This window comes from Sceloporus occidentalis, unplaced genomic scaffold (genome assembly GCF_023333645.1).
Source record: "Sceloporus occidentalis isolate IW3139 unplaced genomic scaffold, rSceOcc1.0.p SCAF_43, whole genome shotgun sequence".
Taxonomy (NCBI): Eukaryota; Metazoa; Chordata; class Lepidosauria; order Squamata; family Phrynosomatidae; genus Sceloporus; species Sceloporus occidentalis.
Window position 1 is genome coordinate 1,985,573 of NW_028317023.1, and position 17,273 is coordinate 2,002,845.

General features: G+C 36.5%; 1 protein-coding gene across 3 annotated transcripts in view; it reads left to right on the forward strand.

Moving 5' to 3' along the window:
• Positions 1-17,273, forward strand: part of LOC149289667 (sialate:O-sulfotransferase 1-like) — a 47,821-nt gene that overhangs the window by 16,298 nt on the left and 14,250 nt on the right. For 2 of the 3 annotated variants that reach the window (XM_089490319.1, XM_089490320.1), the window contains one exon: positions 1,559-1,674. In XM_089490319.1, coding sequence (XP_089346445.1) covers positions 1,559-1,674 — 116 coding nt within the window. The remainder of the gene's footprint in view (positions 1-1,558; positions 1,675-17,273) is intronic. The other variant, XM_089490322.1, reaches the window with a different exon arrangement.

A 17,273-nucleotide genomic window follows, 5' to 3' on the forward strand; every position in this document is an offset into this window, starting at 1 on the left:
TTGTTGTGATGGAAAAACTCAAGACTGTCTGTCCTATTCATTTTCCCTTCCCAGTTGCTACCACGTCTAACTGCCACTCAACTGTGTGCCTGGTTACCTTCTGACTGATCTCCCCCCTCATTGCTAGGTGCCCCATGTTAACTCTGCTAAATGAGCAAGAGAATCCTCTTAAGATGATTTCTTACTTCATGCTTCATCAGAACCCGAATCTGAGCTTCCATAGAGGACACCTGTCACAGCGATACAGACCCCGTAACTGATGTTCCAAGCATGTGTATACATATGACATGAATGAGATTTTCAGGCTTGCTCATTATGTATGGTGGGAAAGTGAGTTCATACAAAATTGCAAGAAATAATTTATTATTTTTTGTGTGTTTCGTGGGAGGTCTGGGCTCATTTTTGGAGAGGAAATTGTCAAATTCCATAAAATGTATAATTCGTACGAATCCAAATGCACGACTCAATTATGCACCATGCAGGACCAACTTAGACCTTCATGCAGGACAAATTTGGCCTTTTAGTAAATAAGCACCAGTGGAGCAACCTAGGCTTCCATATGTGAGTAGGAAAAGTGATACAGGGCTGAAAATCACCAATTTTTGATGCTATCAATGTATTCTGCAATTCTGCCCAGTATGAATTATACAATAGTTAAAAGAAACTGTGGGTTTTCTGTGAAATTGTCCTCTTTCATTCAATTACAAACATAGATTGATGGCTTTTAAAAATGTATTAGTGCCATTGTGCTAAAACTCTTATTATATTCATGAAAGTTACAAGTCCATATTCATAAATCTATAAACACACTTTCCCCACTTTGATGGAACTGACTTTGCCTCATTGTATAAAATTCCTCCGTCAATAAAATGTAAAATATGTAAGTGAACAAAGGCATGTAGAAAAACAAATCTGCAAATGAAAGTACAGTAGATCTGAAGAAATCAATTTGCTTAGGCATGTAAACAATGATTGTATTTTTTCACAAGGGTTTTGATAGAGGTAACTGCGTTTCTTTCCATTTTATGGATTGCAGTAAATGTGAATATTTTCAAAGCGTTCAAACAGTTTTTTTCCAACGATGATGGATTATCTGTAAATTATGAATATGGTTATTTGTCTCTGAATTGTTTCAATACAACTCTGTTGTTTTCTTGGTGAAATATCCCATTTTTTGCATTAGTTACCCAACAAAGTGACTAAAAGAAGCAAAAGGTGCAATGTCACATTTAGCATTGTGAGATCAAAACCAGTTAAGAGTTTATTATGATATATACATAATAACCTTTCATTACTTCTTATAAAGGCAATACCTTAATATTTAAATTTTTTTTTATCAAAATGGTAAAGTGAAGGAATCCAGGGATTAGTATTAAACAAATTGCTTGCTTATAAGTAATATAAATTTGACTATTGTGAACTTACTGGAGTCCTTTGTAAGGATCAAATCCATGCAGAGATTTAACAAAAAAGGGGTTAATAACATATCCTACTCTTCATGCTTTAGAATCTCTTCTTTTTCACATTTTATGATGAATCCTATTTTATATCACTGCAGGGAGGAACGTCACCTACCGAGGATGTTACAGAGCCCCAGAAAATATAACACAAATATTTCCTGCTTCTTTTGCCAATTTCACTGTGGAGATGTGCTCAGAATTCTGTACCACTAAAGTAAGAACATACTTTTTTTTATTCACTTATGAGACTTGCTTTGACTCATATATTGCTATGGAGATTTCCAATGTAATAACAATTTTTCAACAACTGATAATTGTGCTTATAGCACATCTAAAAAAAACATTATTGGAAAAAAAAATCTTAGTTACTAGCATTAACACTCAATGACATTTTTTTTCTTTTCTAAATCTTGTTGTAATACGTGCTGCTTTTGTTTCTGCCTGTCTCGCTACTGCTACTTTTACCACCTAAAGGCTCTAGAATAGAAGCTATTGCATATTAGACTAATTACATACAATAAAATTTGGTATACCCCAGAGTACATCACTAAATGTTTATGCATTTACATCCCATAGTTTAAAGTTAATTTAGACCGTCTGTTACATATTATTGGATCAAATATAGAATATTTATATTCTACTCATAATAGATTTTTTTTTTGCATACTTTTCTAATGCAATGCGTGAAATAAGCATATGGTTATGAGACTGAACAGGTTTAGAAGTATTTTATACATCTCAAATGAATCAAGAGTTTTATAGGCATAAAGAAAATCAATCCTTGCAGGTCATCAAGTACTAATGTACCGTAATATGTTCTGCTTTATATAGCTCTTAAAGAAAATCTGTCACTTTTTGAAATTCTGTTCACTAAATAAATCCATGTAATTATAATTACAAATTAAAATAAGCAAAATGTACGTGATTAAAACGTGCATGAGCAAAGAATACAGCTATCTTGAATCTAAGGGGAGACCAAGGAATGATTAAGGTTATATTGGGAAAAATGGGCAGACTAGATGGGCCAAATGGTTCATATTCATAACTGGGAACTTCCAGGCTAAGGTTACCCGGAGCGCCCACTTTTCGGGGGAGGAGCGGCTTATGTTTCTCCGCCACCGGCTGCTTAGCTTCCAAGGGTGAAACAATTATTCTGATTGCCGCATGTGACAAAGACAGTTCACCCTGTAAATAACTTCCTGTATTATAGAAACACCAGTATAATTCCTTATTTAAAAAGACATTTGCATCTAAAACTGACACAAATCTGCATGAGCCAGCAGGTTATGATGACATTTACTGACATATTTCCGGAGGAATTAAATGCAAATATATATTCAGTCTAGTTCTGACATTCATACTTTTTAATTATCACATGGCCTGCCTTTTGATAGATGGGTACAGTGCATGCTGTACTTCCTAAAAACGAAGTTTACAGTTTGCAAACTTGCTTTATCTTTCATTAGTTGCAATGTGCTCTGACCTGGAACTCAAACAAAGATAAAATTCTTTCAGTAGTGTGGTTCAAATCTAGTTCTGTCATACTGATGTTACAGGGAATTTAAGTGCAACTGAGGATGAATGTATGAACCAGATTTCAGATGAGCTATTTGGCTAGGTATTTTCTGTAAATGTGTTAAATTCTCCTTATTTGTTGTGCTTTCAATGTTGTATAATTTTTTTTGGTTATTTTCTATTTTGAAATAAGCTCTGATATTTTTCTGCACTTTGATCTTTTTGGAGATTTAAACAGTTTGAATTACATACAGTAGTATATTTCTAATGATACATAGTACCATGCAGTGTTGAGCAGTGGCCTGTATGTTACACACCCGTAGACGTAGAATAGATTTCAGCTTGAGTACACACTGTAAGAATGGTTGCTGCTCCCTTGATTTCGATGGGAGCTCAATTTATATGCAAGTTGAGTTGGTATGTGCTACTGCTCATTAGGCTTGTGCATTCTGATTTGTACAAATCTTTACTTAAATCAATTTTGTTAAATTTGTCAGTCGGTACGAATGTCCCAAAGTGAGGAGGGGCCCCACCGAAACAAAATAAAGCCAAGCAGAAAGCTCCAAATGTAGTTTGAATTTTGTAGGGTTTTTTGACTCTCGCTCTCTCACACGCTTTCATTCGCTCTGTCACTGACTCATTCACTCTCTCTGTCAATGACTCCCTACCTCCATGTCTCTGCTTCTCCATCTCCTTTGCTCCACTTCTTGTTCTCCGTTTCTTCTTTCTTCTGTTTTCTCCACTTGTACTGACTCACCACAGAGTTATCAAGGCCTGGTATAGTAGTTCTGAGATGGAGTGGAGTCTTGGCACACACCTCTCTGCTGATTGAAGGAATGGGGGAGAGGCTGTCCCCATGGTGTATGTCGAGGCTCCACCCTGTTGCAGAAGTACCACACCAGGCCAGACTATTGCATCCGCAGAGGAAGAGAAGCATTTCTACACTCGCAGGACTACTACACCGGGATGGGATAACGCTCTGGAGAGCCAGGACAAGCAGGCCACCAGAGAAGACAGAAGAAAGAACACAGAAAAAAAATTATACTTCATTGTTATTGTAGATATTTGTATCACTGACAGGCAGCATAACCCTCGGCTTTAGTGACTACTCACTTCATTCATTATGTCAGCTGGAAGTATAATCAATCTAATTAATTATGCAGTGAATTAATTTACAGCGAACTCAGCCTGTGTTGATAAGAGATGTTTTATCTATATGGCTTTTTCGTTTTATATTCCTAAACTCTAGTGACATATATAATCTATTGGCATGAATCTTCTTAATATTAACTAATGGTGTGTAAAGGGGCATATTGCTGATAAACCAGAATGAGTGTTGCATAAGCTATTGGAAGTGTTAGAAAGACAATTCAATGTCTCGTAAAAGGTTACATATTATAAGTCTAATGCTGTAGGGATGTGCAATTATTACTGCTAGATAGGCAAACTTTATTGCCAGAGGTGCACACTAGATATGTGCCCTAACCACCATTGTTCTAAAAATGCCATAGAAGGCAATGGGTTAATGGCTTAATGGTCACCTTTCACATTCCCACATACGCCACAGCTAGTTTTACTAAGCACTATGCACTCAGTGCAGTCAGTAGCTGTCCTGTCCCACACATCTTTTCCTTATGTCTGGAACCCGTTCCTTATTATAGTGCACTGGGATGTTTGTGTCTAGGGCATAGAATGTGAATCAATCCATTTCTGTTGGTACAGAATCATTAGAAACTCTCACCATTAACATAGAAACATTAACTATGATTTAAGTTGTCAATGTAGACTCTTCAGATTTTGCTATTAACTTATTCATATGTTGTTACATTTGTGTCCATAAATCATTTTTACATTTACCTAGTTGGTTTCCATAACAAGTCTTCCATCTTTGGCCAAACTGTATTTTTCACAACCCTAAATAGGGCCAATTCACACATTCCAGTAGATAGCTGTACTTTTGCCGAATGTGTATGGCTGGCAGAGCTAGTAACTACTTTAATAGAAAGGTTCTCATTATCAAAAGCAATTAAGCATGGGCGATTTCTCTGCATATATTTGGGCAGCATTACACTTGGTGGATATATATATATATATACCGGTGTGTGTGTGTGTATATATATATATATATATATATATATATATATATATATATTCAAAGTTTTATGTTAAGACATTAGCTGATGAGACCAACAAAAACAATTTAGCATCCCTCCCTATTAAATGTAAAAATGTGTTTATTTGCCTAGAATTTAAGTGTATTAGAGGCTCTGCAGGTTTTAGATTCAGATCATGATTGCTAAAGTTAGAATATGTAACAGGCCAAGTGTACAATTAGACTTTTTAAATAGAATTCCTAAACAATACTTGATGCTGCAGTGGTGTAACAGAGTATGTTTCCCCCTCCAAGGTGAATTAAGCAGCCACCCACTTCATTACTGATCCCTGTTGTGGACTTTATAATAAAGGGGTTGATATTGGAACCATGTCACATACCTCCAAGTAAAGTATAAAAACAATGTGTAATCCAGTTTACTCAATGCTCAAAAACTTGGCAATTGGCCTTTCTATTTAAGCAAAGAAATCTAAATTGTAATTTAAAAATAATGTAAAAAATAATAATTTGTTCTTGAGAACATTTTAGAGGTTGTATGCAACTAGAGATGCAGCAGTATGATACTGTATAATATACCTATGCTTTATAAAGTGAGTGATACTAATACCTGTATATATATTTTCTTACTGGTTGCTTTTGATGACTCTCTTATTAGGATGCATGTCACCATCTGCTAATCACATAGCATTCTCTACTGATGGAGCTGCATATCAAAGTATACTTTTGCATTTCATTTCCTTTGCATTTACATCGTATCTTAACTCGAAAACATGAAATGTGGTTATTCACATGCATGCTGTATTTATTTCAGTGCATTAACATAAGTAAACTATATATTTAGTATTCAAATGATCTAGAGATTATAAAATACATATAAAATCACTCTTTTATGTATAGTGCATTTATGGCTCAAAGGACCACAGGTTAAATGGCCACATGCTCTATAGAACAGAAAGAGAGGCACAGGCAACATTGTTCCTTTGCTATAACCTGGTGTTTAGTGGATACCCCTACCCCTTGGTTTACATGCTAAACAGGTGGTTAATTCAACAGTAAATGGAATGGATGTAAAGTTTTGCACCAGAATATACATGACATCCTAAACCTTATTATGTATGTATATATATATATATATATATATATATATATATATATATATATATATATATATACACATTTTGTGGCTAAATATCACATCAATAAAGCTCATCCATGCACATTTATCTATGGTTTCAAAGGTATCATGCACCCATTTACAGGTCACTACACCGATATTAATACACCATTGTTTGATTAATTAGACAAATCTTAAAATATTGTTAGGTTTGTGTTACTCAAAGGACAGTTTGACACCTGGCATAAACTCTTAAGATCTAAACATCAGCAAAATCTTCCTGTATATTTTGAATTTAAATATATATATTTTTAGCTTAACCCCTTCGCGGCCTTTGCCGGTTCAGGACCGTCATAACAAGAAGGTCACTAAATGACCTTTGACGGTCCTGAACCGTCAAAAAATTAAATAAGCTTAGAAAGTGATCAAGGATCACTTTCTTCGCTTAAACGGCCTTGCTGCAATGCCTCGATGTCGAGGCATTCAGCAAGGCCGAGATCGGCATCGGGGGCCATATCTGGCCCCTCCCCGGGGCGTCAACAGCCGCCATACATTGTATGGCGGCGGACGCCCTTTTTAAAAGCGTTTAGGAGGCGATCAACAATCGCCTCCTAAACTTAAATGGTGTCGCTGGAATGCCTCGATCAGGAGGCATCCAGCGACACCAAACACTTACCTCTGGGTGGGCTGTGACCGCTCCGGAGAGCGGTCACAGCTGCCGGTGATCTTCGCCATCAAGCAAGATGGCGGCGGCCCGGGAAATAAAACAATAAAGACGAAAAAGTTCGCTAGAGGGTCTCCAGACCCTCTAGAGAACTGGCTCCACTTGCTGGTTGAATACAGGTACTGCATTCAACCATGCAAGTCAATGGAGCCCAGCTTTCTAATCACTATGTGATTAGTAAAATATTCAAAAAAAATAAAAATAAATAAAAAATGGAAAAAAAAAAAAAAAAAAAATGTGCTAACATTTAAAAATAATTATGCAGTGATGTCACTAGATGAACCATCCAGTAACAGCAAAATGTGTAAAAAAAAATATAAAAAAAGTATTAAAAAAATAAAATAAAATTAAAAAATAAAGTTTATTATTTTGAGCAAGTGCTAAAATTTCTCAAAAATCTCAACAAAGAGTTAAAATAAAAGCACTTCAAATACCCAAGGGGTGTCTAATATATAAAAAAAATGGCTGATGGGGTAAATTGGAGTGGCCTAGCTCAAAGATAGGGCATAGGTACAGACTGACCAAAATGGAGAAAAAAAGCGCACTTCCCAAATGTGGCATTTTAAATCTGAAACAACCCGACAAACCCATGCATGTCGGGTATCACTGCACTCAGGAGATGTTCCTGAACACACATTGGCGTGTTGTTTGACAGTGACATATACCAGCACCTGTATATCTATAACTAAAGTACAATTTGTGTGGGGAAAAAAATAAAAAAAATTACTATTACAAAGTTTGACAAAGTGTAGTTGTATAATTGGTGCATGGAAAGGGTTAAAATAACAGCATTTGGAATACCCTGGGGTGTCTAGTTTTCAAAAATATATGGTTTGAATGGGTTAAATTGAGTTAACCGGCTTCAAAGATGTTCCAAAGAGGAGATGGAGGCAGACTGACCAGATTTGTTAAAAAAGATTTGGAAATCATAAAACGCTGCTTGTACTTATTGCCCTATAACTTACAAAAAACCGCAAAAAAACATAAAAACATTGGGTATTTCTAAACTCAGGACAAGTAGTAGAATCTATTTAGCTAGTTTTTTTACTTGCTTTTTTAGGTGAGTAAAAGATTTTTCAAATAAAAGTCATAAAATGTGTTTTTTTTTCAATTTTTCACCATGTTTTTTTAATTTTTTTTATAGTAAATAAGATGATACGATCAAAATAATGGTATCTGAAGAAAGCCCATCTTGTCCTGAAAAAAACAATATATAACTTATGTGGGTACACTAAATGGGTGAGGAGAAAATTACAGCTGAACACAAGCACCACAAAAGTGTCAAAACAGCCTCGGTCCCACAGGGTACAAAATGAAAAATGAGCCCGGTCCTTAAGGGGTTAAACACTATTTTTCATACAATTTTACATTTCGTTGTCCCATGAGCTGTTGAAAAGGATGTTGTGCTTTGTCTTGTTGTTATTGTTTTACGGTATTTTTTCCCCTCCTGTTCATAAACACATATATTCACATATACTGTATATGTGAACATCAAATACCTTAGTTTAGACTAAGCAGAACCTTGGGATTGTCTTGCTACGATTTTGTGGAAACTTGTGAACACTGTGGGTTTGACTTACGGTCTCCCTGGTGGAAAGCTGATTCTCTTTTATGTTCCAATGTAAACCGATGTTCAGTAGCATAATTCTGTAATTCTGCAAGTCTATCAAATTCGTAGATGAAATGTAAAAATATTCAAAGATGGAATTCAGAACATTTTTACTTTAAATATCTCTCTATTTTATGTTGCAGATTTGTAATTTTGTTAACTCTGTTTGTTAGGTATTTTTTAGCTATTAAATATTATACATTTAATGGTGATTAAAGCGTCTGTTATATTATTACATTAATGCACTGTAATTTAAATCAGCATGCACATGCAGTGGCAAGATTATTTAAGGCTGGTTGGATGAAAAATACCATTAAAAATTCTAATTGTTAATATCATTATGCCTACAGAAAATGTGCAATAATTGTATGACCTATTTACCCATCTCTCCTGAGAATCTCCAATATGTATATTGAGCTTTGCTGGGTTGGGTCTTACTATCTATTTCATTAGAAATAGTTTCACTAAATTAAGTTTTTGATTAAGAAAAAAACTGCAGGAAAGTCAAGTGTGAATATATTACTCTGTAATCATAAAGAAGCCTAAAATCAGAAATAATTTGCTATTTTCTACTACTGCATAATATTATTCTACTTGAGAAACCATGTGGATCAGGACAAGATAGTATCTATATTTTTTCTAATGCTAAAGCATTATATTCAATCATGTTTTAAAAATGTACTTTTATTGTGTAAAATAAAACTAAGTAGCATAAACACTGTGTACGCAGTTTTATAAATACCTTTTTCTTACTTTTAACATACTGTTTCATACATATATTATCAGTAAGCCAAGTTAAATGGTAAAGGAATACGGGAATAGGCAGGAATGAGCCTGGGGTTAGGGACGACTGGATGCAGTATTTATTAATTGTCTCCGCCCTTGTAAGACCTACACATACTAACACACAAACTTGCTTTAACACTCACTCTTGTCACCTTGACATACACACATTCATGCTTACAATATGCACTAAGACACACGATAACACCATATGCATGTTACCAACTTACTCTGAGACCATACGGTAACATTCACACGCTAACACCACATACTACCACATGCATACTCTAAAGCCATAGAGTAACAAACTGACGCTAACACCAAATATTCAGATGCATGCTAATACCATACAGTAACACCCTACACCCTTACATACACATTCTCTTACATTCCCTGTCATCCTTGCAGCTTGCACAATTATTCCCTCATTTCCTCTTATCATGCACAGAGCCCTATCTTTACTGTATCTCACACTCTGCAAGCTGTTGACATCTTACCACTGTGGGGTCAAATAATATACCCCGCTGGACACTAATTACATCAGAATAAAAATGTAATTAATAATAAACTCTCCATATCTTTACCAACATGGCAATCTTCTGACAGAAAATAGAGGCCTTCATCAACATAGAAACCAATGTAAAAATATATATGTATCATACTTTCAAGCACCAAACTCAATCATGCTTCCTCAATCATGCTTAAGTGCAGGAGAAGACCTCTACAACATGGATTTTATTAGGGACTGGAGTATGACACATAATATTTGGTCTTCAAGTGATTTTTTTTTTTATTATCCATCCCTGTGTAAGGAGCAGTTATGTTACGTTTGTGGGAAATCCAATCATTTTGTGTAATTACATTTTTTCTTTTTTGTACACCTTGAATATAAGCCTAAAAAAATGTTAATTTATTAAACAAAAAACTAAAATATCTAGTGACCAAGCTGTGTGTGTGTCTGCAGTATTATTTAAACTATAAGCTTAGTGCAATACAACAATTAGTTGTGATACTTGATTCCTTCCCACAAAAATAATTTAATGATTGAGAGAGTCCTTAAAATTTTGACAAGGATAATTCATGGCAATTTCTGTGGGCTATTTTATATCTGTGCACTATACAGACGGGTAGTTTTTCAACCAGTTTGTGGGCTGCTGTAATTGCAGGCTACATGTAACAATTACTTTCTTGTATGTAGAAGCAATTATTTACCTTTCACGAGTTAGCATGGGATTTTTTTTGAGAGTTATTGGTAGGCTATATGCTTTATAATCACCTGAAGCACAAATTAGATAATAATATCACTTGCTTTTTTTTTAACCTGAATTTATAGTGAATTGTGCTACATACTAGAGCCCTGCGTGGGACTGCTTTTTTAACCCCACTCCCGCTGATTTTTTGCCCAATCCTGCCCGCTCCCGCAACGAGGGTGTTCCGCTCCCGCCCGCTCCCGCCCGCTCCCGCCACATTTGTGGCCAATAAAGCCCACCTCGTTACCTGAACTGCAGATTTCCCGCGCAGTCCCGCAAGGCTACCCTCGAGTTGCTCCCTCACAGCGTGACCCGCCTCCCAATGCAGTCCTCTACTATAACAAATAACTTGAATGGTTAAGAGATATTTTCACACAAAAAAACCCATAACAACGATGACTTGCAGAGAGTTTCTGGTGTTACATAAAAAAGTTACAGTTACTAGTAATATAACCTAGTATCTGTTTTGTTATTTAATTATTTAGATTGAGGAACGTTGCGGCTAGCATAATTACAATAACTAATGGAATCACTAAATGCTATTGTGTATAACTGACTCTTGGTGCATTACTTTAGTTAATATGTGCTTTTGGTACTATATAACTAAGGCAAGTATTATGACTATTCGTCTCAGATGCAGAAATGTCCGATTTTGTATTTTGAAAGACATCATTAGCCTTTTTAAGCATCTCTCATTCTCAACATCGATAGTGTTGTTTTCATCTTTAATATTGCTTTGCCGCATCATGGTTAGCATGCATTTCCCTGTTTTCTGTTTGGTGCAGTTATAGTACTTTTGTAATAGGAACTCAATAGAGTGTAAAGAAATTGCTTCTAACACTGCAGTTCATATTTTCCCTATAAATTGTTGCTTGTTTTGTAATGCTTGAGATAGATCTGATCCAATGTGATTTTATGTACATTCCTCAATGATTCTCCATATATTGTAATACAAACAGTCACATTTATGGAAGGGACACTCTATTTACAAATATTTAACTTTTTATGTATGTATATTGTAGTCCTTGTTGCAAGCACTGTAGCTGTTGCCTTGTTACTGTGCCGAGTGTTTGCCGAATGCTAGTCTATACTCATGATGAGTTTATTAATACTGTGAGTAACATTGCTTCCCTGATTTTAAGTCAACTGACTTAACGGAAAAATGGCAGCAGTAGTAGTTACTTCTGACCTTCTATTCAAATCTTTTTTTAATGGATAATATATGTTTCAAATAATATTTTTAACAATAAATTGCAAGTAGCTTTGGTTATAGACTAATTAATGTTTGTTAATTTTTCATTGTTAGTATTGACGTCTTAGACTTGGGATATTAAGAAATTTAAAAAATATATTAAAAATAGAACTAAAATATATATTTGCTGTATCACAGCTACCATGCCGGTAAGAGGCCTGGAGTTTACAGAGATGTAACGCTCCAGCTTAGGAAAGGACATTAACTGTAAATCAGAACAAGTTGAGCCTTAGAAAGCTCGTTATTTATTGTTACAATCAAACTGAAGTCTCCCAACATGGCCAGGAAATTCTGATACATTGCAATGATCAGACATGGAACAAGATTGATGATATCAAGTGAAAGGAAAGCTATTTATTATTATGCCTTTATGTCGGGACTCCAGGAAACCTTTGGCATGACGAAGAATTAATGCAGAATCAAACTAGAAAACTTCTGCATTGGAAAAGCAAAGATATACATTTATTTTTCATGCAGAGTTATTTAAAGCAAAAAATCTATTATGTGGGATTTTTATATATGAAGAAATATATAAAATAAGAAATAGATTATAGAAGGTGGTAATGCCTAACAATTATTTCTATCACATATATGTATATATATATATATATATATATATATATATATATATACATATACCGTATTTGCTCGATTATAAGACGAGGTTTTTTTTCAGAGCAAATGAAAAATACCCCTCGTCTTATAATCGGGGTCGTCTTATAATCAGACCTCAAATAGGTCTGACTATGAGATGACTAAGATCCAGATGCCCCCCCCCGCCCCACTTACCGGTACTTCTGAGTCCCCGGTGTGTAGCTGGGGCAGCGTGTAGATGTCTACGCGATTCGCGTAGACAACTTCCGCTGCAGCAGGAAGGAGGCGTGGCTAGCTGCGGGGGTTGTCTGCGTCCATCGCGCAGACCTTCCCCGGTTGTCAGAGATCAGAGTTCCCCGCACCGGTGCGGGGAACTCTGATTTCTCACAGTCGGGGAAGGTCTGCGCGATGGATACAGACAACCCCCGCTGCTAGCCACGCCTCCTTCCGGCTGCAGCGGAAGTGCGTGGGATCTGTACGCTGCCCCGACTACATGACAGGGAAGTCAGAAGCACCGGTAAGTTTGGGGGGGGGTTGGGGGAGTGTTAAATGGGGGGCATAAGGCATTTCTGGAGGCAGAGTGCTCTGTGAAATGTTAATGCCACTCTGCCTACAGAAATGCCTTTTTAACCCTCTATACGCCACTCTGCCTCCTGAATGCCTTAAACCTTCCAATATGCCACTCTTCCCCATAATATGCCTTTTAACCCTCTAAATGCCAGAGTGGCATATAGGGGTATAAGGCATTTCTGGAGGCATAGTGGCACATAGGGGGTCAAAAGGCATATCATGGGGCACAGTGGCATATAGGGTTAAAAGGTATATCATGGGGCACAGTGGCATATAGGGGGTATAAGGCATTTCTGGGGCAGATGTGCATAACTGGGGGGCAGGTTGGAAAATAGAAGGAAATAAAACCAAAATATTTTTCTCAATCATAGCTTTTATTAAAAAAAAATAGTTTAGATGAATTAACATTTACTGGTAAAACTTTTTTTCTATAGGGTCGTCTTATATTCAGGCTTTTTCTTTTTTTCCTAAATTAATATTCAGATTTGGGGGGTTGTCTTATAATCAGGGTTGTCTTATAATCGAGCAAATGCGGTATATACAAATTGATGTTATGTCGCTGGTTTAAGGGAAGAAAAATTAGGACGATAAGTGATTATTAATGAGACAATAAACATGTATATGAGGTCTGTATTATTGTTCAGTGAACTCCACCATATAGTATATCTTGGACATTGTGTTAGCACGCAAGTTTATTCACCAAATTCTGGTAGGTGGGCCTATATCCGATGAAACATTTTATCTCACCAGGGTAATTATGCATCATATGCGGTGGCATATGAGTGAAATTATGCTGCATGTTTTTTTGTGTATCTGTATTTAATATCCTTGAAATATTGCATTATGGAGTGCAATTTGGCTCTTCCTGCAGAACAAACTAAGTAGGTTTGACACTTCATAATGGATTATTTAAATTGATGGATTGAAATGTTTCATTTCACTATAGCTCACACTACAACTCACATACTAAGCGAAGAAACCCCTCTAAAGATTAGTCTTAGAACTCTAGAAATAAAAGTATAATTTTACAGTCCGCTAAAATCAATTAAAAATGTGTAACCAGCTAATTCCTCTTGAATGTTTCATTTTAAACTCATACCCTAACGAAAAGGTACGGGGAGTTGTGATTTGGAATAATAATTGCAACTGCACTCTACTTCTAAATTAAGAACTAAAGCAACTCCTCACCGTCAGCAAGGTGGCTGACAGCTTCTATTGTTGAGGGAGTAGTATTTGATATATGGTAATTGACTGCCTTGACAGTTTTTTACTTGTTTACAGGCTGCATTGGCAATCAAATGTGGCTGTCAAGCTTTTAAAAACAGATGGGGAAAGAGACCTTAACTCTGTGCAAGCTAGATAGGAAATGGAAAGCCGTTCAGAAGAAACAGAAAGAAAACTGCCTTTCCATTTCATACAAATATTGACAAATATTGTTCTCCTTATATTCCAAATATTTACTATTTATGTTATTTATTTATTTTTAACCCTTAAGAAAATGAGTTGGTAAATCTTAGCTATATATGAAGTATAATAATACATTCTATACATTCTGTTATTGATGAAACCCAAAAATCATCTGGCTTAGGTACCCTAAAAATTACAGCCACCACTGTATAAGGGTATGTAACATTATTCACTACACATATATGTTTTAAAAAGAAAAGGATACACATCCATATGTGAGCGTTCGTCGTGTTGCTTTTTTGTAGTCCTGATATTTATCGCCTGCTGTATGTGAAACACGGTGGTGTATGTTACAGCATATGACAGATGGCAGTTATTTAAGGTGTGAGTCTAAGCACTTTAGCCATATTTAATCCTCTGGTAATTGAAATCTCAGTGCATTAGAGAGAGAATATGTGATGAATACAAATACTATAAGCTGTATTAAGGGGGTTAAAGTCCTCCCAGCTTCTGTCTGCAGAACACTACTCAAATAACGGGTGAAGGGAGACTAATGACCAATCACAGGCGCAGCAAGGGACATGAACAACACCTGATAAGCATCTTAGAGTTAAAGGATCCTCTTCAACACCAAATAGAAGACATATATGTGACAACCTATAAATCAGATAAAATACAAAGTTACCTTAGTATCTAATATACCCAAATGTGAAGACACTTAACTTTTATTAGTATTGTTTTGCCAAATCCCCACTTGGTATAATATAATGTTGCACAACAAGTATAGCTCAGCCTCATCAGCCTCAGTTTTATGCATTTTTTATGCATTCTGTCCTATTTTGCTTTTTTTTTTCTCATACCGCATCATATGATTGATTCAGTAAATATCCATATGGTTTTATGGTATGCTGCACAGTCGTTTCCTTCTTTTCTCCCTCACATTTCTTCACGAGAAGAGTGAGTCAGAATTAACCACGCTTACCTTCCTAAACACACAGGAGAGGGGAAAGCTAGCCACCAGCTCTTGTCTGAAAAACAGATGATACAAATAACATTATATTTTTGGAGATAATCTACAGATCATGCAGGAGAGAATGGATCAGACATACTTGCTTCCAGAAATCCTTGCCAGTAACCTAAAAAATAAACATAAGAACTGATTTTAATGGTGCTGGGACTCACAAATACATGTGGATGTAAAATGTACAGATCTAGAGCTACCATTCATTTCAATTAAAGAAAAGAGAAGAATGCATCAATGTGCTTGTCAAATTAAGAAAGCAAACTACTTCCTTAATCCAACTTCTCTTTTGACGTATGCATGGAATTTAATGTCAATTGAGGCTATAGATGAGTCTATCTTAGATGTGGTTTTGCGAGTCCAATGCTTTACTGTTTGCTTTAATAAGGTATATATTTACAAAATGCTACCCTTCAGTAGCCTATTTGAGGTACATCTGACTCCTACATTGATCAAGATATTTACTGCCTGCTCTATATGCCACCAGGAGTTCTTTTCTGATTAATAACCATTTTTTTAAATTAGATACCTACTTTAAGTTACTTTGATGTCAAGCTGTTATATTGGATGTTATGTCATTCCTGCATTTTTATGGCACCTTTTTGTTTTATAGGTTTCCTTTTGTTTCTGATGCAGGCGTTCTCCATAATTGTGCTTTGTTTCAGTTTATAAATGGAACTTTTTTTCATAGCTTCTTTCAGTTTATATTTAATGAATTAAAATCGTGCTTTAGCAAATTCTCCAGTTTGCCAGATGTGAGCATTATCCATTTTATCCACGGTGGGTGAAGATGTGTTTGTGTCACTGGGATCTCAGCAGTCTAAAAGTCAAAGGGTCACCCGTTGGTTCATTTCTATACAGCCTTTCAGGTTCTTGGTCAAATATAGGGCACATTTGCTTCATATGAATGCTGATGCATTGACTAGAGTGCATGGCCTCTCCACATGGAGAGCTACCCACTCCTGTGTTAAGCTTGGAAGGAGCATATGTTGCAAAGTAAGGCTTTTTAGCGTAAATACTGCATTAGCAGCCATTTCCAGGTGAATGTAATTGTCTCCTCCCCTGTAAGGTATAAAAGACGGCTCTTAAGACATTTCGGTGTCTGGAAGCTGTGAGCCTTGTGCCCAGAGACCCAATAGTACTGTCAGGGCCGGCCCAAGGCAAAATGCCGCCTGGGGCGAATTTTAAAATGCCGCCCCCCCCCTTATCTACCCTTCCTCTCCCTCCGTCCTTGCCGCCCCCCCCATTATCTACCCTTCCTCTCCCTCCGTCCCTGCCGCCCCCCCCTCATTATCTACCCTTCCTCTCCCTCCATCCCCCCCCTTGTACTTACCTTTCAGCAGTCCTGCGGCGAGTCTCCCTGTTCGGTCTCGGTGTCGGCTTGTAATGCTGAGCGCCGGAAATCTTCCGGCACTCAGCATTACAAGCCGGCACCGAGACCGAACAGGGAGACTCGCCGCAGAGGAGAGAGAGAGGGGCGCCGAGCGGGTACTGACAGCTTGGTAAGCTCCATTGTCGGGCCGGCCCTGAGTACTGTGTTAAAACCTGTTTTTGATACTTATTCTGTTTTTTTAACTGGGAACCAGAGCAGCTGACCAGTATGCCAAAGAGGAAAATGTTTGTTTAGTTTAATGAAGTAGGATTTGATTTCTCTTTTTTGTTTATTTGTTAGATTTAAAGTACCTTGTATATAATAAAACAGTAAAATCTTATCTGAATGTCAGGGTGTTTAATTTGAAGGTGAAAACTCTGCCCACCAGTCACTATATGTGTGTATATATACACTCACTGGCCACTTTATTAGGTACACCTTGCTAGTACCAGGTTGGACCCCCTTTTGCCTTCAGAACTGCCTTCATTC